Source organism: Giraffa tippelskirchi, chromosome 10 (assembly GCF_054371585.1).
Source record: "Giraffa tippelskirchi isolate mGirTip1 chromosome 10, T2T-mGirTip1v1.2.pri, whole genome shotgun sequence".
Taxonomy (NCBI): domain Eukaryota; kingdom Metazoa; phylum Chordata; class Mammalia; order Artiodactyla; family Giraffidae; genus Giraffa; species Giraffa tippelskirchi.
In genome coordinates this window covers 139868490-139893310 of record NC_137284.1, presented here as the reverse complement: position 1 = coordinate 139893310, position 24821 = coordinate 139868490, and the positions used below count along the sequence as shown (strand labels likewise).

The 24821-nt window shown below is 47.7% G+C and overlaps 1 protein-coding gene and 1 long non-coding RNA gene across 3 annotated transcripts in view; one reads left to right on the top strand and one right to left on the bottom strand.

The window, feature by feature from the left end:
* PLXNA4 (plexin A4) overlaps positions 1–24821 on the top strand; it is a 648412-nt gene that overhangs the window by 461155 nt on the left and 162436 nt on the right. Inside the window, exon 6 of the mRNA XM_081532910.1 lies at positions 23423–23554. Coding sequence (XP_081389036.1) covers positions 23423–23554 — 132 coding nt within the window. The remainder of the gene's footprint in view (positions 1–23422; positions 23555–24821) is intronic.
* LOC145523142 (uncharacterized) lies at positions 11439–24795 on the bottom strand. 2 transcript variants are annotated; one of them, XR_014066380.1, is made up of 9 exons: positions 24513–24795; positions 23392–23717; positions 21874–22045; positions 21471–21674; positions 20075–20190; positions 15511–15674; positions 14902–15059; positions 13757–13862; positions 11439–12682 (listed from the first exon to the last, which is right to left on the bottom strand). It is a non-coding gene; the product is annotated as an uncharacterized LOC145523142 (long non-coding RNA). The 2 variants fall into 2 exon arrangements; XR_014066379.1 differs by having other exon boundaries at positions 14902–15056; positions 21883–22045.

Here is a 24821-nt window from a genome sequence, read left to right as displayed (position 1 = left end):
GTGGCGCCCAGGTCATTCCTGCTGTGCATGAAACTTGGACACTGAAAATTGGGAAACCGCTCTGGCGGGACTTTGCTGGTGGATCAGTGGTTAAGATTTCACCTTCTAATGTGTGTTTGATCCCTGGTCGGGGAGCTAGGATTCCCACATGCCTCGCAGCGAAAAACCAAAACATAGGACGGAAGCAATGCGATGGCAAATTCAATAAAGACCTTTTAAATGGTCTGCATCAAAAAAAAAATCTTAAAACAAAAAAGAAACCACCATGACTTGGCAAGGGCCAGCAAAAGGCCAGCACTTACCATGGAGCATGAGCACCAGGGCAAACTTTGGTCTACTGAATCACAGACTAGTAAATCCAGTCCATTCCAACATAACGCAGCACAATACACCACAACGCAATACAGCACAACACAATCCAATCCAACAAGCGCAATACAACCAATTCACTCCAACATAGCACAACACAACGTAACCCAATCCAATATAATACAGCACAACAGAGTACAAGCAACCCAATCCAACATAACACAACCCAACACGATACAACCCAACCCAGTGCAACACAACACAATCCAGTCCAACAGGCACGATACAACCAACTCAACTCAACATAACGCAACACAATACAAGCATTGCAATCCAACATAACCATTCTAACACAACATAACACAGTATAACCCAACACAACCCAACCCAGTACAACACAATATAACACAGCACAATAAAGTTAAATAACTAAGGCAAAAGGCAGTTTCATAGCACCCTATTTACTCATCTCACTCTGCACTGATGGAACTGGGGAGGTAGGGGGCTAAGCAGTGGATTTTTCCTGGTGGCACCTCCATCCCTTACTTACAGGACTGTTAAAAGGAAGTGAACACCAAGGCCGCTTGGTGAGGGCAGCAGGCTCAGGAGTGAAGAGACCTGACGGAACTATAGTGGTGATGTGAACATGGGTACCATGGAGCCCTGTCTATTCATTCCTCCTAGGCTGGAGGGCTGGGGCCTGAGTACACTTTGCCAACCTGGCTCACTACACTGGTGCGGGATGCACTGAAATAATGGTTACAGAATCCCTCTGCAATGTTTGAACACGAAGCTATTGTTAGTTGAGTAACTGCTTATGGACAAGTGAAACCTGTTTTTAAAATCGTGGCCTGGAGGCCTGGGAGAGTCAGGGCCTCTGTCTCGTCAGGAAACTGCTACGATGCTATGACTGAGTCTCACTTTCCATGAGTCCAGATGGGCTGACTCCATTTATATTAAGAACATCAGGGTTTTCCAAAATCCCAGTTAGAGACCTTGGTGCTTCTGAGAAATGTGTTATTCCCTAAACTTGAACACTAGACCTGGCCACAAGGAGAACTGGGAGGATGTGGTTGATTCAACACAATCCACTCCCAGCACAAAGTCTGCAGCCTCATGTCAGTGGGGGAAGATTTTGTATTTAGTTGTTTCAGACAATAAGTCGGAGAAGACAGTGGCACCCCACTCCAGTACTCTTGCCTGGAAAATCCCATGGATGGAGGAGCCTGGTAGGCTGCAGTCCATGGGGTCGCAAAGAGTCGGACACGACTGAGCGACTTCACTTTCACGCATTGGAGATGGAAATGGCAACCAATTCCAGTGTTCTTGCCTGGAGAATCCCAGGGACGGGGGAGCCTGGTGGGCTGCCATCTATGGGGTCACACAGAGTCGGACACGACTGAAGCGACTTAGCAGCAGCAGCAGCAGCAGCAGCAGACAATAAGTAGATTCTCAGCTTTGCTAGAGGAATGAAAGCCTGCCTCTTCCAGGGAGGTCTCCAAGCTGGGAAAGTGGAGGAAGGATTGCTATCTTCATTTCACAAAAGTCAGATTCTATCAGTTCCCACCTCTGCAACATGCAACGCTTCCCCTTTGCCTACAGATGAAAGATTAGCACTTTGAAGGGCGTTCAGGAGTCTGTTGTACCTGTAGCCAACCTCCCTCTGTGTCCCTATGCAGTCACATGGCCTGGCCGTCGCTGGCCCCTCTCCACTGCATACACATGACACTCACATCCACCCCTCATGCCAGGCTGTCCCAATACCCATCTTCCTTGCAGTTCCTCCCATTGGGATCCCATTCCTCCTTTAAAAGTCAGTTCCAGTGGTCACTCTTTTGTGCAGAACCTTCTCCACATAACCATCCCTTCCTTTCCTTGGAAGGGTGGGAGGGGTGGGTGGCATCCTGGTCTCCACTGGGCCCTGGCATTCTCATTCTACACCACACTCTGAGCTTCCCTTCTCTCCAGGAGTGGGAGGAACTCTAAACTTCTATCCTGACCTTGTCTCCGCACTTGCGTATGCGGTCAGAAGTTGGCATCTGAAGTTCAGCACCACACACTTTTAACATTTTTTTTCACAATTTTTGGATAAAGGTTGAAATAAAGTTTAAGTGCAAGTTATCTGCATGCACTTTCCCCAGGAGGAGCTTAGTGTGAGGGGTAGGGCATGTTGGCTGAAGACCTGGTAGAAAATTATGACATAGCTTGTTAGCTATGTCTGACTTCAGGCGTGTCCTCTCTGTTTATTTACACGTGACATGTGACTAAAAACAATGCTCTCCTACTCTCATCAGAATTATAGCTCACTTATGAAATCAACCAGGGTTTCTTGTGCACCTACTATGTGTGGTATGAATTAAATTAGAAAAGAGATGTGAAACTGCTTCCTAAATTCTGTTTGGCATCTTAGCTGTTGTTCAGTTCAGTTCAGTCGCTCAGTCGTGTCCGACTCTCTGCAACCCCATGAACTGCAGCACGCCAGGCCTCCCTGTCCAATTAGCTGTTGTAGACAAGACATTATTGAGGGTGGGAAACCTGCCAGATTCTCTTTGACTCCCTTGCAAGATTCTTGTGAGATGTGTTCAAGATTCAAGTGGAGATGTTTCACAGTGAACTTGAACTAGAGACTCCTACAGGTTGCACACAGCGGGCCAGCGAGAGAGCCCAGAGATCCTGTTTCCTGAGCATCAGTCACAGAAATACCTCCCTTGCCCCCACTTGCTCCCAGATCCTCCGACCTGCTCATCTTAGGTGCCAAGTGAAAAAGTCAGGGAGGGGAAGCTATGGAGGAGGAGCTTGGTTTCCAACTTGGTGAAGAAAATGCTTAGGATGGGGTTAGATAAGATTATTCTTAATTATCTGACACCTTTGTTTATGTGGTATCTGTAATAATAATAATAACTGCCCAGGAAACAAGTACCTGCTTAGAAACCTAGGAGGAAATTAAGTGCTGGAGATCATTTTGTTGCTGGGGTTTTTGGGGTCTCTGTTTCCCTGGAGCAACACATCAACCTGATGTGGGCAGAGTCCTGCTGGCTAGAAAGGAACAAAGAAGTGTTTCTGTCCTGCTTTCTCCTGGTCTACCTCCGGGGATGGGAAATAAAATTCGCTGCCCACGGATCGCAGCCAGAAGTCCAGTCAATGGACTCCAGTCTACAGACCAGACCTGGGCTGTAGGGGGCTTCTGATTCAGGCCCTGGGGCCTTTTGAAGTTGGGCTGGTCATTTGGGCCTGTCTTGGGTTCCAAAGAGTAACGCCTGGATGGTTTCCTTCTCCCTTCCTGAAGTTTCCTGGCCCTTGGCACCCTTTCCCCTCCTCCCTCCTTTGCCTCCTTCCTCTTCCTGCTAACAGTAGCAAAAGCAGGAAGTCACCAAGGAGCAGAAGGGAGCCAGCGACCCCTGGTGGTGGGCACCGGTGTGGGGCTGACCAAAGGCGACCAAAGGAAAGGGTCTGTGAGGAGAAAGAACTCAACCTTCAGAGTACTTCACTTGGTTTTAAGTCTTACATCAGCACAAAAGATAAACCCTGAGGGTTTGTTTTTTGTAATAATAGATAAAATCAGATTTTTGAAAATGACATAAACTTTGGGTAGAAATTCAGAACCAGCCCCAATCAAAACCATGAAAACTGTAATGTGAAATGAGATTTCTCTTTAGTTCCTCAAAACTGCCTCCCACTTCTCCATTATGAGCCATCCAGGTTTATATTGTCCCCTTGTTAACCTCTCCCATCATGAAAAAACTGGAGCTAACAAAGTGTATTTATATAGGCTACATAATTATATTATGACCTGTACCTGAAGGAGCATCTAAACCTGCCATGTTGCTGACGGTACCCTAAGGAATTGAGAGACTTGGCCAATGGGACCAGACTCATCTCCTGTACCCCTTTCAGGCCAGGGCCTTTCACTTTATCCCCTGCCCCCCAAATATGGGCTTCCCTGGTGTCTCAGACGGTTAAGATACTGTCTTCAATGTGGGAGACCCGGGTTCGATCCCTGGGTCAGGAAGATCCCCTGGGGAAGGGAATGGCTCCCTACTCCAGTATTCTTGCCTGAAGAATTCCATGGACGGAGGAGTCTGGCGGGCTACAGAGTTGCTAAGAGTCGGACACAATTGAGCAACTAATACTTTCACTTTCACTTTCCCCAAAGATAGCTTCCCCTCCTTCACAATTTGTATCATAAAAAGATGTTTCACCCAAAGAAATATTACTCCACCAGAATTCAAGGATAGTGGTGACCATGTAGAGAAGATGCTGCAATAGGCATATCTTTCGTGTATTCTTCAAAATGCCTGCCTACTTATTTGTAAGCTCAAGTAGGTTAAGGCATGGAGCCGATTCTAGGGGCTAGCCTGGGACATGGGAAAATGTTCCCCATTCTCACCTGAGGGAGCCGTTTGTGGTTGTTTGGGGGCAGCATGAAGGGAAGCAGAAAATGTGACTTTGTGCTCTTCCTTTCACCACTGACTTTCTGATCTGTACCTTGTAATCCATGAAGTGTGTCACACCTGACCCCAAAAAAGAATGTGAGAGGGTCAGCCAGGCAGAGTGGCTTAAATTCTGACTCTGGGAAACGTCTCGTGTCATGATTTCGTAGTCCGCCTGTAGAATGGCAGTGACCAAAGGCAAGCCCTTAGCAATGACCCAAGCACCAGTCCTGAATTTCCAAGGCAATCAGACAAGGCCAACTGACCATGTTCCCATGACTTTATGCCACAGATCTGACTCACACTTCACTTCACACCCACACCAGTTTCTCCTCCCAACTTGCCCCTTGGTCCCGCCATTGCCTTGGTCATCAGGTGTGACAATCCAGAGCAGTCACTGATCTGCAATCTCACCGCTTCCCATCATCATCCATCTCCTTGATTCCCAAGGCCTGGAGGCTGGACCAAAGTGAACTGTTTCTCATCTCTTCACATCCACACTATCCAACGTAAAAGATTTTGGTCCAGGAACATGCAACTTCCTATGAAGTGGAATCATTTTCGTACCTTCCCAGACACCCACTATTCAATGTATTTTTTCTTTTAATATATCTTCAAAATGCATTAAATAATACATCAAATACATTTCATAAATAAGACTTTGCATAACCATTATTAGCTTAATATTGACTCTGAACTTGAAGAAAAATGATGGGACCATAAGGGCATGTTCCTGGGGTGGAATGTGGTAGGCAGAGGAGGAGGCTGGAGTCCAAGGACCATCCACACCCACATCTAGGTGACCAGCCACAAAGAGAAGTCAGGTCCAGCTCCTACCTCAAGGCTATCAGAAAAGAAGAAAAAAAAAAAAATGTGTGCTACTTATCTTAACTGCAATTCTCAGTGTCAAGCCTCACAGGAGACCAAGCCTACCCTCTGTCCCTCACCAGTGATGTAACTATGATACCTGAGTTCAGAGAGATGTGTCCTTGGGGAATGAGAATCCTGTGGACCAGCTGTGACAATAACAGGAAACTTGAGTTTAGCCCCAGTTATGTTCCAGCCCATGTGCTAAATGCCTTTCCTATACTAACTCATGAATTCTTCACATCAGCTGAATGCATTGGGTGTTGTTATTCTTGATATTTTATGAATGAGGACACTAGGAGAGGTTGACTCATTTCCCAAGAGGTGTTGTATCTAGTTCTTGGTGGGACTGGGTTTGGAGTCCATGGTTGTAGCCTCTGGGATCCATGCACTCCATCACTCAACTGCGCTATGTAGCTTCTTGGGCAAGCCTGGAAAATAACATCATGACGGACTAAATGCCGGCCAAATGGAGACAGGACCATATTACTATTGCTATGTTAAGATAATATTAGCTTATCATGTCAATATATTGATTCTCTTTTTTAATATTTATTTATTTGGCTGCACTGGGTCTTAGTTGTGGCACGTGGGACCTTTTGTTGTGGAGCATGGACTCTCTAGTTGTGGTGCCGGGGCTCAGTTGCCCCGTGGCATGTGGGGTGTTAGTTCCCTGACCAGGAATCGAACCTGCATCGCTTCCCTTGCAAGGTGGATTCTTAACCTCTGGACCACCAGTGTGTTTGTGTGTGTGTGTGTGTGTGTGTGTGTGTGTGTTTTAGTTGCTCAGTTATGTCTGACTCTTTTGTGATCTCATGGATGATAGCCCGCCAGGCTCCTCTGTCTGTGGAATTCTCCAGGCAAGAATACTGGAGTGGGTAGCCGTTCCCTTCTCCAGGGGATCTTCCTGACCCAGGGATTGAACCCAGATCTCCTGCATTGCAGGCAGATTCTTTACACTCTGAGCCATCAGGGAAGTCCCCGATACATTGATTCTTAATATTAATTTTCCAACTACTAACTCTTCTGCTCTTGGCTACTTCCTCCTCCGTCTCAGTTTCCATGTCTGAGCGTGGGGACAGACGACTCCCACAGGGGCAGGAATGGTGGCAGTGGATTTTGCTCAGCACCTCAGAGCTGCAAGATCAATAGTTTAATTGCTGTGAAACACACGCGCCGTGGTGATGCCGTATAAATAATTGTAATAACTGTGGCCAGTGACGGAGAGGATGGTTTTCCAATATCTTATTTTTAAAATGCATTTCTCTGCAATTAACTCCATATGCTGCTGGCAGATGAGTATTCCATACAGGCACTGGTTATTTCTTTTTTTCCTTCGAGGCCCTTTAGCTCTGAAACCTCCTGCCTTTTCCAGGCTTGCCCTCACTGGGGTCAAAGGTTACCCGGCGGATTAGAAGACAGTGTCTCTAGGCCCCTCTGCTGAGGGTAGGGGACAGCTTCAAGCAGGATCTCTGTGGTTTTCCCGGGATGGAGTGTGGTCAAAAGACCCTTTGTGGTATGACAACCAAGCTCTCTCCTGGCCCTGGGGCCCCTTGACTGTCTGAATGTGTGCATTCCAGCTCCATCTGCTGATGTCACACCACACAGGGATGCCCTTCTCCACCCCAGAATTCTGAGCCCAAGGAAGGCCCTTCCCCTTGTCTCTGGGAACAGATTTTCTGACTACAAACCATTCATATGCCTCACCCAGGCCTCATGGATTCTGGGGTTCTCATTTGAAAGTGTTCCAAGTGTTTCTTGCTCAGAGGAGCTGCTGTGTGTGTGTGTGTGTGTGTGTGTGTGTGTGTGTGTTTAATGTAAAATGCAAGCAGTGGCTGCCAGGGAAGATGTGTGGAGATACACAGAGGAAGAATTGAGTAATCCTTGGTGATCTGTGAGGCAGTACTGAGTGAACTGAAGTCCATTCTTCAAAGAAAATTCGGAAAGTTTTTACTAGATAGTAATGAACATTGCCGCTAGGGCACCCAGCAATACCGACTTTTCTGTCAGTTGTCGCTGAGGATTTGGAGCCAGAAAACATAAACTCCAGTCTGGGGCTCCACTCATTGGCTTTGTGACTTTAGGGAAGATGAACGTGACACAGCCCTGTGCTCGGGGAGCATATGGGCAGGTGGAAAGATGGGTGCTCATAATGACCCCATGTTGTGAGGTGTCCCAAGGGCCATGGTCCCGGCAAGCCAGGAGGAACACAAACTGGGTGGGGGGGTGGGGAATTGAATCTATCCTTGGAGGTGGTGGGGAGAATTCTTGGAGAGAGTGATGCTGACTTGAGTCTTGAGTAAACACACTTCTAACCCTCATTTTGATCACAAAATATATCTTAGGTGGCTCAGAATCTGGGACTTTAAATCCTGGTACAAATCTCAAGTGAACAAAATGTGAATCTCTGCCTGTTTCAGGGCTTTCCAAGTCCACTGACATTCAGCCAGGAGTGGAGTGGTGGCTACTGACCAACATGCTTCCCAAGGGGGAGGTGGCACGCAGAACGTCAGGTGAGCAGTTGATGGAGATGCCGCCAATCCTTCTTGGGGAGTTGTGCATAGCTGGCGCCTTGGCCCTTAGCACTAAGTAAACATAGGTTGTTCTTAGGCTCACAGGAACACACACAGCTGTCCTAGGATGGGAGAGGGCTGATCCCCAGAAGTCTGATGAGGCTGCAGGGAAAGAACCCAGAGCTGAGCTCATCAGAGAGAGCAGATGTCGTGGTGACGCGCACTTGTCTGATGCTCCCTGGGTTATTTGTTTGCCAAGGAAATTGCTGAAGAGTGCCTAGGGGCTGAGCCACCATTTCATGGGGCTTCCCACAGGCAGCTCAGTGCAGGGTCTGGCGGGCAGGAACCATACAGGGCTGGCTGCTGCTGCAGCCGTTGGTCTTACAAAGAGGACTGGTGGGCCTCTGGAGACGGAACATCAAAAAGACTTAAACTTGGGAGAGAGTCTCTGAGGATCCCAGGATGCTTTTGATCTTTTCCCATTGTGATTAGAATCTGTGTATTCATTTGTTAATTGACTAAACATCTATTAAACAACTCTGGTGTTCACAGAGCTGTTGGGGACTAGAGGCTGTGTGCGGCTGCAATGTCACCGTCAATGCATTATCTCGTCTCCATCTTCAGACTAACTCACTAAGTACAAATGAGCTCTAACTATCCACAACTAACAGTCATGTGCACTATTTTACTTCCAACATGTTTGTTGTTGTTTTAGTCGCTAAGTTGTGTCCGACTCTTTTGCAACCCCATGGACTGTACCCCACCAGGCTCCTCTGTCCGTGGAATTCTCCAGGCAAGAATACTGGAATGGGTTGCCATTTCCTTCTCCAGGGCATCTTCCTGACCCAGGGATCAAACCCGAGTCTTCTGCACTGGCAGCAAATTCTTTACCCCCTGAGCCACGAGGGAAGCCCTACTTCCAATATACCAGCCACTTTAGTAAGAGCATCTCATAATTCACCTGATGAAATCCTGACCGCAACACTGGGCTCAGAATTCTGAGCCCCATATTTCAGTGGAGGATATTAAGCAGATCTTTAAAATTCTCCCTGAAGTCACAAGGGCTAATAATGGGCAGAATCAGGACTCCAGCTTGGCTGGCTACACAGCCCTGTGCTTAAGCTCAGTGCTATAGACCTGCCCTCAAGGGCTGACATTCTCACGGCTGAAACGAACACACTGAAAGCGTGAGAGCAAAGGACAGGTGTCCACATGAGCCAGAGCACGAGACAACTTTTACAGCTAGGCAGTTGTGGCGGAGGGTGATGTGAAACAGGGAGGCAGTCAGAGAGAGGCAGGTGTTATGGAGAAAGCCTTTGGAGGAGTGTCCTGGACTGGATTCAGAGGGAGGGATGTGCGTGGCTTGGTTGAGAGGAAGCAGAGAGGAAAGCAGAGAGGGACATGGTGTGAATAGGACTGTGAACAGGACTGTGAGAAAGGAACAGTTCGACTCTTCGAGGATACAGGAATGGCGAGAAATGCAGGGCTGTGTGGAGGAGTGAGGATGCTGCACCTACAAGTGCTGTGGGTGGTCGTGGATGGTGGTTGCTAGGTGATGAGGAGGAAGATGGAGAGGTGTTCCTGAAGTAGGGGAGAGCTGGGAGGAGGCCTGGGGGGCAGAGTTTTGTTCTACTCTAGGGCAAAGATGACAATATGCAAAGGACCATCTGAAGATGGAAACATTAGGATCAGGAGAGAAAGTAACTAGGAGGGAAAGTTGACTCCCATGGACTGTAGCCCACCAGGCTCCTCTGTCCATGGGATTCTCCAGGTAAAAATACTGGAGTAGGCAGCCCTTCCCTTCTCCAGGGGATCTTCCCGACCCAAGAATTGAACCCTGATTTCCCACATTGCAGGCAGATTCTTTACTGTCTGAACCACCAGGGAACCCTGGGTGGGCCTTAGGGACCAGAGCAATGGGGCATGCAGTGATGGTAAAATCTGAGACGTGAAGGTGTAGGGGGTGCGGGTGGGGGTTGCAGCTGCTTCTGAGCTCAGGAGAAAACCTAGACAAAGCCCACTTTCCTTGATCAGTCAACACAAGTCCTGAGTCTTTACTCTGGGCCAAGCTGCTTGCCAGAAGCTCTATGCTCTGAGCTAAGACCCGACCAGCTGGGACTCACGGAACTCCCGTAATAGCTCATGTGAGAGTCCATCTATCCCCAGCCTTCACTCCTCTTCTGGTTTCTCCTGCTTCCACTACAGCTGCCTTGAGCAGCTGCTGGGTTCCACTCTGGAGGAGGCTCAGTTTCCAGCAGGAGGAAAACGCTGACTGCACCTCAGCCCCTTGCAGTCAGGATACACCTCTGCTCATTAACCCATAGGTGACTGCAACAATTGTGGGGGGGCACAGAAGAGGACGTAGCCTCCCCCTCATTTGGCAGGAGGGCACTCTGAGCCCAGAGGATATAAGGCCGGGGTAACAGGGTGGAGAGCGACTTGCCAAAGTCATGGAAGAGGCAGTAGGGGAGTAGGCACAAGGAGTCCAGCATCCTGGTTCTGGGTTCGAGATTGTCCCCAGTTCCAGGTAGAGCCACTGCCTCACCTTTAGGAAACAGGCCCTGCTTCTCCTTAGCATCCTGCCAGCCCTGAGTCCACTTCCCACTTGATGGGTCCCCAAAGATGCTCCTCCTTTCCATGAACTGGGCTGTGGTACCCCACTTCCCTTTCTGGAGCTTGCCCAAACTGTATGCATGAAGGTGCATTCATCTTTCTCCATAAAGTTGCTGGCTTTCTGAATCATACCTGAGTGGAACCAGGTTCATCAGGGTTTCCGGACAATTCCTCTGGCTTGAGGTATTATCCTGTGATGATCTCTGGACCGCATGGGTGGGATGCCCATCTGAGCCCTCCATCGTGGGCACAGACTCTTCTAGGCCTAGTTTCCTCTGTCTGGTGATGCCCATTTTCTAGTCTGCTCATATGGTCCATAGGCTTCCCTGATAGCTCAATTGGTAAAGAATCTGCCTGCAATGTGGGAGACCCCAGTTCAATCCCTGGTCAGGAATATCTGCTGGAAAAGCAATAGGCTACCCACTCCAGTATTCTGGCCTGGAGAATTACATAGACTGTATAGTCCATGGGGTCACAAAGAGTCGGACACGACTGAACCACTTTCACAGAGGGTCCACAGCTGAGCCCTGGGGCCTCTTCTCTCTTTCTTTAGGTGACCTTGTTGGAATTTGAAAGTCCACTCTGTGGGCCACATCCTCTAACCTCTCTTTCTATAGCATGTAAGGTTGCTGCTCCCCTTGGGGATTAGTGGGGATCATAGGGATCGATTCATTAAAACTGGCTTCCTAGCAATCAATGAGATTACTGAAACTTACTGAACATTTATTGAAACATAGCCATCACCCCCTCATCAAATAAGTATTTTGCATGCTTGAGATGATCAGACTCTCACAGTAACGACCAAGTATTGTTATGATTATTTCTGTTTGTTTTTTTTTTTTATCCTGAGGAAAGCAAACTCAAGAAAGTTTGGTAGGTTGTCTAAGGCCACACAGTTCCCAAGCAGAGAGCTGGGATTCACACCGCCTGCCCGTGGGCTTACCCTCTCACTCTCTGCCTACACACAGCATCTCAGGAGCCAGGAGATTCTGGTCTTCTGAAATGCGGAACAAGCAGATTGTGTAAAGCACATGGCAGTGAGTGGCAGGCATATATCAACAGTCTCTTCATGGGTACTTGTTTTTCCAGGAGTGGGAGTAGTCTGTCCATGCTCCTTTGTGGCTAGAGGCACATAGCTAAAAGCCATTCAGGATTTTGGGGTACAGCCTACTCTAAGGTCACAATCTGACTGACCCACCAAATTTCCAACCCAGTAAACTGTGTGTGCAATTCTCTGCAATAAGATTGGGAAGACGCTGCAAGAGAAGTCGATTTTAAATATTTTGCATTTGAAACATACCGGTTAGAACTTTTTTCTGATACTTCCTTCATATCAACCATACTGTCTTTCATTTTTATTTCATCAGCATCTTTTTCCCCTGGAGTTGTATCCTGTTCTTTGTGTCACCACCCAAGCAGGTGGGGTGTGAGATGGAAGCCATTGTCCCTGATTTCCCTGATGTGGGCCATACAGGGCAAGAAGTCCTAATGGCTACCTGGACAGCATCATTCGGTTTTGTACATGTTTAACGCAAGACCCACAGGGACCTGTTGTCCCAACAGCGTTTGGTAACACGGTGCGGGTTTCATGTGCGCAGAGCCTGTCTAATTAATTACTGTTTACCCTCTTGCAGTTCCCTTTGCAAGCTCTTTCTCCTGGCTGGAATCAGGAAATCAAAACAAAGCACCCTCACTGTGCTATTCTGGGGTGGCTTAAGCAGAGTGAATACAGAAGCAGGGGCCCTGCTCGCATTCTAAGCCCTGGGATTCAAGGCAGGGAGGCAAGCCTGTGGCATGCGGCTCGGTCCACTCTGTTGGAGGAATGGGCACCACCGGCCCCTTGGGTCTGGGTTGGATGATTCCAGCTTTTCCCCTGCTGCTGCACCTTCCAGTGCGAACATCCCCAGCTGTTCAGTTCCCTTGTCGTAAGATAAGAAAGAAATCTGCATCCTGGGGACAAATGAAGATGTTGATGAGTAGTTTGAATGTTTCCATTCATTCATTTATTCAACAGACTTTTATTGACCTCCTACTATGTGGCATGGTTCAGGGCTTTGACAGATACCAGTGAGCACAACAGATAAAGATTTCTGCTCTGTGGTGTTTACATGGAGATAAATAATCATCATCATAAAGAAATAAATTATGTAGTATGTGAGATGGTAACAAGTGCTGTGGATAAAAAGAGAAAGTCGAGCAGGGGAAGGAGATTGGAAGAGCCAGAGGAAAGGGAGAGGCTCTGATTTTTAAAATGAAAGCACTGGGCACTACTGTATAGCACGGGGAACCCCATCAATATTCTGTAATAACCTCTCTGGGAAGAGAATCTGAAAAAGAATGGGTGTATGTATATGTGTAGTTGAACCACTTCTCTGTACACCTGAAACTAACACAGACTTGTAAATCAACTATTCTCCAATATAAATTTTTAAAAAATTTCTTTTAAATGGGCATGCCACTGAAAAAAAATTGAAAGCACTGGGGACAATTCAAGTGAGTACGAGTGAAGTTTTGTTGCAGATGTCCTTGGTTGCGGGTTATAGGATATTAACAGTGAGTACTTGGGGCCAAGGGATCTGCCCTTGGCAGGGGACAGACTTGCAGCCCCTGGGAGTCTGACGGGAGCTTAGAGGTCATCCCAGCCACTGCCCTGAGAACCAGGCAGCTCTTCCACAGAGATGCGGAGATTGTAAAGAGGCCCCTTGCCCTAAGGAGAGGTATAAGCCCACCATCAGCAAGTTTCCAAGAGATTCACGCCTCGCACTTGTGTCTCTTTTCCTGCTGGCATACCACACCCTTCCAGGTCCTCCTCGTCCATCACTTTGTCGTAGAATTATACATGGAAAGTCCTAGAGGCGGTGTTTGAGTGGAGACCTAGCCTCATCTTCAGGGATGGAGATGGTGTGTGTGTGTTTGTGCCTGTGAGTGTGTCTGCACATCTAAAAGTCCCCACTGTGGCTGCTCGGGCTCAGAATGAGCTTCTCCATTCATTCATTCAGCCAAGGATCAAGACCGACCACGCACCTGCTGCGGGCGCTCTACCGGGTGCTCAGTCCTCCTTTCACCTGCTTTCCCGTCTGTGTGGCAAGATGCTGAGTGACAGTGACCGGGGTTGCAGCGCTTTCAGCCTCTGGGGACCAACAAAATAAACCACATAAGTAAGATCCAAAAGTTTCAGTATTTTTCCCTCCTGGGAGTCGCCATAACCCTGTATGTGCCAGAGAAGCAGATCCTGGCCGCTCGTTTCCCACCGAGGGTCCTCACAGCTGTTCTATTTCTGCCTCCGTGGGAGACAGGTTGAGGTCAGGACACCTAAGAGCGCCGCAGTCGTGTCTTGAGGCTCTTGGGGGGAGAAGCAGAGACTGGGTTCACATGCCTCTGTGTTGGAAGCACGAGGGTCCAGGTGGAGAATTCAGAGGGTCGCAGGGCAATGGCACCCCACTCCAGTACTCTTGCCTGGAAAATCCCATGGACAGAGAAGCCTGGTAGGCTACAGTCCACGGGGTTGCTAAGAGTTGGACACGACTGAGGGACTTCACTTTCACTTTTCCCTTTCATGCACTGGAGAAGGAAATGGCAACCCACTCCAGTATTCTTGCCTGGAGAATCCCAGGGACGGCGGAGCCTGGTGGGCTGCCGTTTGTGGGGTTGCACAGAGTCGGACATGACTGAAGCGACTTAGCAGCAGCAGCAGCAGGACACTGGTTTCTGGATTTAGTCTGCTCCCACCCTTCCTCTCTGGTCTCAGTTCATTTTTCCCTGCCTGTCGGGTGAGACCCCCACCCTCGCTGCCTGATTCCTCGGCCTGATCGGGAGGTCTGGCAAGTGTAGATCTTGACCAGGAGGTCTGGGAAGGATGTGAGAGGAAAGAGGAAAGGGGAATCCTGGGGTGGCCTGCATCTTTAAGGATGAATAGCACTGTTTGCTCATTAGGGAGATTATTTCAAGCAAGACGGCAGCCAGAATGCTCTAATGCAAGCATCTGCCTGCTACCAGGAGACGATATTTATTGTTCAATTCTTCAATGGATGTAAATAAACAGCCCGGCCCAGATAATGTTCCAATAAACAAACAAGCAGCTGCCAGGAGCTCCCCGGATGGCTGACCTTTGCGGAGGCCACCCTGCTGATGTTTTAATAGCAGTTCTGCCTGGCAACGTAGATGCTCACCGTGCCAGGCGTGGAGAGGTGGCAGTGCTGCCCGGTGGATGGGCTGGTGGGAAAGTGGGGCCAAGCAGATTATCCTGGGCTGGACACCAAGCGGCTGTGAAGGACTGGTGAGGAGGCCTGTGTGTCCCAGAAATATAGCTGGTCCAGACTGAGTTCTGCTGTCCGTATGAAATACACATCAGATTTCAAAGACATGGGATGAAAAGACACATGTAAAATATCTCATTAACAATGTTTATACTGTAGACATGTTGAAGGGATACAATTTTGGGGCACAGTGGGTTAGTAAAAAATAGATTACTAAAATTAATTTGGGTACTTCCCTGGTGGTCCAGTGGTTAAGACTCTGAGCTCCCAATCCAGGGGGCCTGGGTTCCATCCCTGGTCACAGAACTAAATCCTGCATGCTGCATCTAAGACCCCACATGCCAAAACTAAAAAGAAGAACAAAAAACAGAACCACCCCCCACCAATGCCACAACTAAGATCCCACATGGTGACTGTAAAGATCCTGCACACTGCCACGAAGATCCTGCATGCTGTGACTAAGACCTGGCACAGCCAGAGAAATAAATAAAAATAAACATTTTCTGAAGAAATTAATTTTACCTTTTTATTTGGAGAGGCTTCCCTGCTGGTGGCTCAGACAGTCAAGAATCTGCCTGCAGTGAAAGAGGCCCACGTTCGATCCCTGGGCCGGGAAGATCCCCTGGAGGAGGGCATGGCAACCCATTCCAGTATTCTTGCCTGGAGAATCCCATGAACAGAGGAGCCTGGTGGGGTCACAGTCCATAAGGTCACAAAGGGTCGGACATGACTGAGCGACTAACACTTTTATTTTTTAATGTAACCACTGCTGGAAACTTTTTAATTGCCCATGTGGCCCGCATTTGTAGTTAGCATTATATTTCTGCTGCCCCATGCTGTCTAGAACCTTCCACCGGGCTGGTGGAGAGGCCTGAAGTGACACCTCACCCTTCAGGCCTTGGAGAACACCTCTGTACTTCCTCCTCAGGACAGGGGTCCATGAAGTTGGCCAAAAGCTCGCCTATGACCCCCTTTTTCATGTGTTCATTCTTGCCTCCCTCTGCCAGCGTATCTTTATAAAATCTGTTAGTGCCACTCATTTTGCTGCTTTAGATCAGTCTTCCTACTGACTAAAGAGATTTCGTCTCTGAAGCAAGTGTTTGAATGAATCTGATATTACCCACTATGTGTTGTATTAGTCAGACTCTCATGGCTGGTGGTACCATGCAGTGGCCCTGTTATTCTGTGACATACACATGCTCCCTTGAGCCTCGACTGGGGCTGGGCTGATAATTCCTGGTTACACTCCAGTCAGTTGGCCAGATCTCCTGGGAGGAAGGAAAAGAGGCCTTCAAACACTTCTCTGCTGTAGCATTTGCCGCTTGGCCTCATCTGTGTGAAATCTGAGGCCATTAGGAGACTAAATATCCCAGAGGGTGGGCTTCTCTGGTTGCTCTGCAGTAAAGAATCAGCCTGCAGTGCAGGAGACGTGAGTTCGATCCCTGGATTGGGAAGATGCCCTGGAGGAGGAAATGGCAACCCACTCCACTATTCTTGCCCAGAGAATCCCATGGACAGAGGAGCTTGGTGGGCTACAGTCCATAGGGTTGCAAAGAATCAGACATGACTAAGCGACTGAACACACACATTCCCAGGGGGCAGGGCTGGCAGTCACCGATCTCCTCCAGAAGCTGGCTCGGAGCCTAGCATACACTGCGCATTCCATCAATGCATGCGGGATGATGAGTGAGTGTAGACTGTCGCTCTGTCAAGGAACACACGGTTGAGAGTGCAGTCTCCTCCTTGGAGTCAGCCTCAGAGAATAACAGCTTCTAAACACCCAAATGGACAGGAGGGGTTTCTTTGTATTTTCTACCTTAAATCAATGTCTATTTTCATTCTTTCTCACTGCTTGGTTGATATGCAAGTATCATCTGTGCTGTATAACATAATACATTTTATTTGTCCTAATGTGTAAGATAACAAATCTTGCTTATTCTAAGCTGTCCCCACCCAAGCTTCAGGGTGGCCCCTGTGATAGTGATGGAACCAGAGCCACTGGCCACTGTGTCTCCTTTCATCTCAGCTGTGTCTTTGTGGCCTGGAGGAATCTTTCCCAGGCTATCCCCGAGTTGCAGGCATCTGGTTTGTTCTCACTTACCAGGGGTAGACTAGACGTGATTGTCTGTATCTAGGAGAACTTGGTCCAGAGAATGGCTTCTGTTTGCCTGTTTTCCCCTGGAATCCCATTTGACAGCTGCCAGTCATTCTGTTGGACTTTTTGGCTGCTGTGGAGTATTGGGAGTGATAAATGGTTAACAACTCTCCCTTTTTGATCCTGCTTCCTACCTTGATCTTGCCTTGATCAGCTCAGAGTCCATCCTCTGATTGGTAGAATGTGGCTTGTTTTACCCAGAGGGAGTTGATCGGTTATTTAGTAAGTACTTGCTTTTCCCACTCCTGTTGTTGTTGTTGTTTAGTTGCTAAATCATGTCTGACTTTGCGACCCCATGGACTGTAGACTGCCAGACTCTTCTGTCCATCGGATTTCCCAGGCAAGAATACTGGAATGGGCTGCCATTCCCTTCTCCAGGGGATCTTCCTCACCCAGGGATGGAACTCGTGTCTCCTGCATTGCAGGCAGATTCTTTATTGTTGCTGCTAAGTCGCTTCAGTCGTGTCCGACTCTGTGTGACCCCATAGACGGCAGCCCACCAGGCTTCCCTGTCCCTGGGATTCTCCAGGCAAGAACACTGGAGTGAGTTGCCATTTCCTTCTCCAATGCATGAAAGTGAAAAGTGAAAGTGAAGTCGCTCAGTTGTGTCCGACTCTTAGTGACCCCATGGACTGCAGCCTACCAGGCTCCTCCATCCATGGGATTTTCCAGGTAAGAGTACTGGAGTGGGGTGCCATTGCCTTCTCTGCTTTATTACTGAGCCACCAGAAAAGCCCTTTCTCCATCTGTGGAGTACAGTTGAAAAGTTAATATTGTATATATTTAGGGTATACAGTTTGATGTTTCGATTCATGTATATATTGTGAAATAATCACTGCAATTCAGATAATTCACATATCCATCACCTCACGTGTGTGTGTGTGTGTGTGATGAGAACACTTTATATCTACCCTCTTCATGAATTTCAAGCATGCAGTATTGTATTATTATTATAGTCACGTTGTTGCACATTAGATCTCTAGACCTTATTCATCTAATAACTGAAACTTTATATCCCTTGACCAACATGTGTGCATGCTAAGTCACTTCAGTTGTGTCTGATCATTTGCAACTCTATGGACTGCAGCCTACCAGGCTCCTCCACCCATGGGATTTTCCAGGCAAGAATACTGGAGTGGGTAGCCATTCGCTTCTCCAGGGGATCTTCCTGACCCAGGGATCAAACCCACATCTCTTATGTCTCCTGCATTGGCAGGCAGGTGCTTTACCATCAGCACCACCTGGGAAGCCTGCGCCTTGACCAACATCTCTCTGTTTTCCCCTCCCACCATTCTACTCTCTTCTTCTAAGAGTTTGACTATTTTGGATCTCACACATATGTGAGACTGTGCAATATTTTGTCTTCCTGTGTTTATTTAAGTTTGCATAAATGTTCTCCAGATTCACCAATGTCGTTGAAAATGGCAGAATTTCTATTTTAAGGCTGAATTACATATATATAATCACAATTTTTTATCCATTCATCCCTTGATGGATATTTAGATTGTTTCCATATCTTGGCTCTTGTGAGCAATGCTGAAATGAACATGGGTGGGCAGACATCTCTTTGAGTTACTGGCATATTTCCTTTGGGTATATACCCAGGAGTGGAATTGCTGGATCATATGGCAGGTCTGTTTTTAATTTTTTGAGAAGCTACCTTACTGTTTTCCTTAGTGGCTATACCAATTTACACACTACCAATAGTGTACAAAGGTTCCTTTTTCCATACTCTTACCCACATCTGTTGGTAACTACTTACTGAGCACCAATTGTGCCTTGGGTCATGTGCTAGGCATTGGGGCTGCAGCATTGGATACACCAAGCATGATCCCTGCCACTGTGAGACTTGACATCCCAGGTCTATTTGCTCAATTATAGCTCCTCCCCCACCATCAGTTCCCACAGAGGAGGCACCGTCTTTCTGTAGCTCATTTCCATCATGGGCCTTCTGGCTATTCCAAAGAGCTTAGGATCAGCTGTAAATGTTCCTACTCTCTGCTCCAGACCACTTATAAAAGATAGTAAATAAGACCAGTCATAACACTACTGCTTGGCGAGTCCCCCAGTTCCCACTTCTCCACATAGAAATGTATCTTTTTCTATCTCTAAGTTGATTCTCTCTCCATGGCCAAACTGCCCAAAGTCCCATGGAGACTCATTATTTTTAAAATTTTTTCATGTGGAACCTTGTCAAAGGCTCAGGAAAAATCTAAATAGCTCAACCACAAGTTCTGAGCTAGGAATCAGGAGACCTGGGTTCTAGTCCTGACTGTCATTGGTTTATCACTGAATTTTAGAAAAGGCCCAAAAACAGCCCCCATCTCAGTTTTTTCATTGGTAAAATGAGAATGATTATGCTGGCAGTCAACATCATAAAAACTTTATAGCCATCAGATGAGACAGTGTTATTTAAGAATAACATTCTCAGCAAGGTGTAAAACAAAAATATAAGGGATCGTTATTTTGGAAATTTACAGCGGCATCTTTTTCATTCATATGCATGATTCTTTCCCAAAAGGACTGTGGAAGATAGACATGGTTCCTCCAGCACTCCTGGGGTGACTCTTGTTTACCATTAACTACTTTCACTCCTAGAAGAGATGCAGGTTGATAGACCCAGTAGGACCTGGCTCAACTTGTGTTGTATACTATGTAAGTGCATTGAAGAGTGGACTCTGGAATTAGTCAGACTTCAGTAGCGGTCCAGACCACGCTGATCACTAGATTCGTGACCATGAACCAGGTATTAAAACCTCTCTGTGCCTTATTATTCCTGTAAATGGAATAATATTAAGGCTTCATGGAGTCATGAGGTTTAAATGAGAAGATAAATACACGTAGAAGGCCTTCCGTCGTGTCTGACACGTAGCAGCCACTAAGTTCCTAGCAGTTCTTGTTGCCTAAGAGCCAGCAGCTAGTCCAGCCTACCTAAATTTGACAGCTGTCCATCATTCAGCACGTCCCATCACAAACTCCTTTTATCCAAGTCTTGTGTGAGACTCTTTTCAGCAGATGGGTTGAATAGATGCTTTCCTTTCTGTTTCCTGAAACAAGTAGTATGGATTGGGGTGGGGTGATGTGAAGGGAATAATCACCTTTTCAATTACTGATTTCCTGCCCTGGAGGAGTGGGCAAGAGTGGGGCCCATTGCCCCATGCCTTGCCTCTCCAGGCCTGGAAAAACTTGCCCTATTAGTGCTCCCTGGTCCACCCCCTCTGTCCCTGCCCAGTTCTCCTAGTTTCTTCTGATGTCCACATCCAGCCCATCACCTCATCCTAAAGAGCAGGGAAGGTGGAGCCAAATGATAAAGACAGTCACTTAGGCACTGAATCCAATTTCCCTCGGGGATCACAACACAGGGCACTGGAGGGGACTCCTTTCTGCCAGCATCCCCGAGGGGTGCCTGCTCCTGCTGGCAGCCGTAAGGGGCTGGAGACCAGCCAGGCTGCACAAGATCACTCTTGTGCTGCTGCTCCAAGAGTGATTCACAGCTGGGGAGGCAGCCTGGCTGGGCTGGAGGCCAAGGCCATCAACGCGCGGTCAGACTTGGGTGGTAATCCCAATTGGTTTTGCATGAGCTCCCATTTCATTCAGATTAAGGAAAGACCTGCTCAGGGTGGACCTTTGGTGGCTTGGGGGTGGGGACAGAAGGAGGAGGGCTACTGGATTCCCAGTCATTTGGATTTTAACAGCTAAGCATGTCTCTTCTTAATTCCTTCACCAGTTTTTTTTTTTTTTCGTTATTGTTGTTGTTTTCCTGAGCTAATGGGAAATCTGCAAAGAAGAGTTTGAGCTTCATTCATTTCTTCATTTTAAAAATGAATATTTGTCAAGCACAAGTGTTTCAGCTTCAGAACTGGAAATGACGGGCAAAAGCCTCTGGAATGTGTACGTACCGGAGGCCCCTGCCTTTGGTGGTACCCCCAGAAAGTAAACGTGAACCTCATCAAGGAACAGTGTCCCTCATGTACTGGAGTGGTAGGAAAAATACAGATTCCAGGGTCAGGCAGGATCCTCATTCATTTGTCAGATTTGATAGCTCAGGGCAGTTATTTAATGTACTGTGTCCCATTTCCCCCATCTATTCTATCAGAACATATCATTAGATGTTGCAGAAAACCTTTCTGTTACTTTAACAATAAGAAAGTATCCTGAGTAGCTAGAAAGGCCTGGACACATGATAGCCTTCGGGGCTATTTTGATTCAGTGGCTCAGGGACATCAACAAAGACCAGTGCTTTTCATCTCTGTCCCTGGCCTTCCCTGGCTCCAGCCCCCCACTCCGTTCTTATAATAAGAGGGTTGCCAATAGTTCTGGGAGCTACCTGTTTCTTTGATCTTATCAAGGGTGAGGGGAGGTGCTTTCTTCCCCTGTCACAAGACATAGTCCCTGCTTCACTCTAATTGCAAGTGTTGAATGGTTTGGGTCTGCTTTCTCTCCATCGCTGTGGCCAGAGAGTGAGATTAAACTGATTTGTTTCTGCCCATTGAAGACCAGCTCAGGAAACAGGGGTTGGGTCCAGTCCCACCTAAAAGGTGAGAGAGGTTGGAATGAATCCTGGAGGGGCCATGCAAGCTGGAACAAAAAAGCTCTTGAGAAGATTATGTCAATAAGGAATCATGTGTAAAATCATCTCCCAGTACCTGATGTCTAGGAAGGGCTGAAAAATTGTGCTTAAGAGAAAGAAAAGCAAAAAGGCTAGCACAAACCCCAAATCAAATACATACGTCACATACCACCCTGGTGTCAGAGTTCAGTGAATTCAACAGAAATGAGAGACAGCAGACTTTCGGATGAATTGATGTTATCAGATGGCATTAATATGGTGTCCTTTCTGTAACTTAATTCCTCTGAATAGCTCTGCCATTCTCCTTGAGCTCATGAAAGGTTAACAATTACCTATTAAAATTAAAAATGAATATATAATGGGAATATTTGGAATATGATTTTTTTTCTTAGTTTTGTTATTGAAATTTCTAAAATTATACCGCATTGTCTTATAGAGACTTGTACAAATGGCATCTAATCAAGTTTAGTGATCTCCTAGCTATCGCTTCTCCTCGTCTACCTCTGGCATTCTCCTCACCTTCCTACATTCTCACATGGATGGTAATGTGTGATCCCAACTTATGTGGATGGTAATATTATTGCTCATCAATAGTCATGGCAAATTTATGAGCTCAGACTGGTGATGATCCTGAAGACCTAGGCCAGCACCTTGAATCAGAGGGTGGGTGGCAATGGGAAAGTCCTATCTTTTCTAGACTTGTCCTCAGCCTTGGGGAATGTGGACAAAAGTCTTTCCTCATGATCTTCACATTGTTCCAGCAGTTCTAGGAAGGACTGTTAGATGGCCCAGAGATGACCTAGTCTGTTAAGTGTTCTTGGAAGACTAAGAATGACTCATGCCCAAAACACATTTTCCTGGAATGCCCACGTGCCCTGCACTGGGGACATAAATAGAAACTCTAGGGGATTTGGGGACCCTACATCTATTCCAGAATCTGAAGCATAAACCAGTGGGTTCATAGACAGAAGAAGGCAACCTGGTGTGAATCTTCTGGGGTTCCAGCTTCTCCTCGAAGGGCAGCAGTGATCCTGGCTGCCAGTTTCAAAGAATCAGCCCACATCTTTACATCCAAATTTGTTCTGCTAACAAATGTAGCTAATAATACTGCCTTTCTGTTGTAGGATGATGCTCTGATCTGAAGCAGCAACAGTTTTCCCCTGTTTGCCTCATCCCAAGATTCCTCTTCCCCCATATCAGCCCCACCCTCTTGTCCAAAGATACACAAGCAAGGCATAAAGGTTGTGAGCCTAAGGCATAGTGAGCCAGAGAGAAGAACACCAGGTTCTGAGTGCAGCCTGGTTTCGCCTCCCCGCCGCCCCCTCCACTATCCCCACCCCTTCTCTTGGCCATTCCCTGCCAAGAGACCCCTGGTGGGCATGCGCCACTCTGCCCTTTTGTCTTTCCTGATAGTTCAGCTGGTAAAGAATCCACCTGCAATGCGGGAGACCTGGGTTCCATCCCTGGGTTGGGAAGAGCCCCTGGAGAAGGGAAAGGCTACCCACTCCAGTATTCTGGCCTGGAGAATTCCATGGACGAGTCCATGGGATCACAAAGAGTTGGACATGACTAAGCCACTTTCACTTCACTTCACTGGGCTCACCGCCTCTCCCTTGCCCATGGGGAGAGAAGCTCCCAGCTGAGGCTGGGCCGCGGGTGGCTCAGGATCTGAACTCACATCTGAACTCTCTTCTTCCTCTTGTCCACAGATCCGGGTAGACGGGCCCAGGGGCAACGCCCTCCAGTATGAGACGGTGCAGGTGGTGGAGCCTGGCCCCGTGCTCCGGGACATGGCCTTCTCCAAGGACCGCGAGCAGCTCTACATCATGTCAGAAAGGCAGGTAAGGCTCTCTGCACTCTGCCAGACATTCATCTTGCCGCTAAAGACTAGCCTGTGGCTCCGTGGAAACCTACAGGAGGCCAGCTGCAGAGAGGGGGTTTGATTTATTGGGCTCACTGTGTATCCTTTCTGTTCTGCTGCCTGGGGACAGAGGCTGAGTGCACCTGAAACAGGGAAGGAAATCGTTCAAATATCAAAATATCCGTGAGTCAAAGACAAATCCACTGACTTCAGAGTGATGGTGTGTATAGGGGCAGGGCCAACACTTGCCCTCTTTTGAAGAAACGCAGTCTGAATGCTCAAGTTTCTGGTCTAGATTTTCCTACACAGTGTATAATCTCCTACCAAGGTCACCTTCATGGACCCTAGAGGTCTATGGTGGGCAAGGATTTGTCACCCCCCAAAAATAGTTGCGGACAGATCATGAAAGAGTCAGATGGATGGAGATTCTGAAAATAAGGTCTATATGTATGAAATGAGATGTGCAGCATGTGTCCTGAGCCTTGGTGTGATAAGATGGCTGCATGGCATCACTGACGCAATAGACATGAACTTGGGAAAACTCTGGGAGTTGGTGAGGGACAGGGAGGCCTGGCATGCTGCAGTCCATGGGGTCGCAAAGAGTCAGACATGACTGGGTGACTGAACAATAGCAGCAAGAACTCTAACATGGAACCTCCAGAAAATTCCATGAAGCCATGCCAGGCAGAACAAATACGGTGTGGGGATGACTATTAGCTGAGGTAGAGTAGGAAATGGCAAAGCTGGAGTTACTTCTGGAATTCAGCTGAGAACTCAGTTCTTCAGGAGTCCCTGAGCTTAGACCCAGACTCATAAGTTTGCAGCAGGCAGAGGAATCAGTTTTGCCTTGGAAACTCAGTCCATTTAAGGGTACACTCACAGAGTGTTCCACCCTACAAGACACACCCCACTCCAAGCGTGGTTATGCACTGCCATACCTCCGTTGCCTCTCTGGAGGATGGGTCATCCTGGGAGCTGTCCTCCCAGCCCATGAATATGCATACATTAGCTCCGAGCGGCCAAGGCAGATTCCCCATCTTATTCATCTTCATTAGCGAAGCCTGGACTCCCCAGAGGACCTTGCTGACAGAGTCTGGATTGTTCCCTTTCTGCATAGTGGGGGAGATAAATACCACATTATGCCACCCACAGGGCTTGTGCATTATGCCTTGGGAGCCCACAGCAGCTCCACCCTCCCCCAGAGCTCGATGACATCTTCTCGGGGTGTGGGAACCCCCCATTCATCC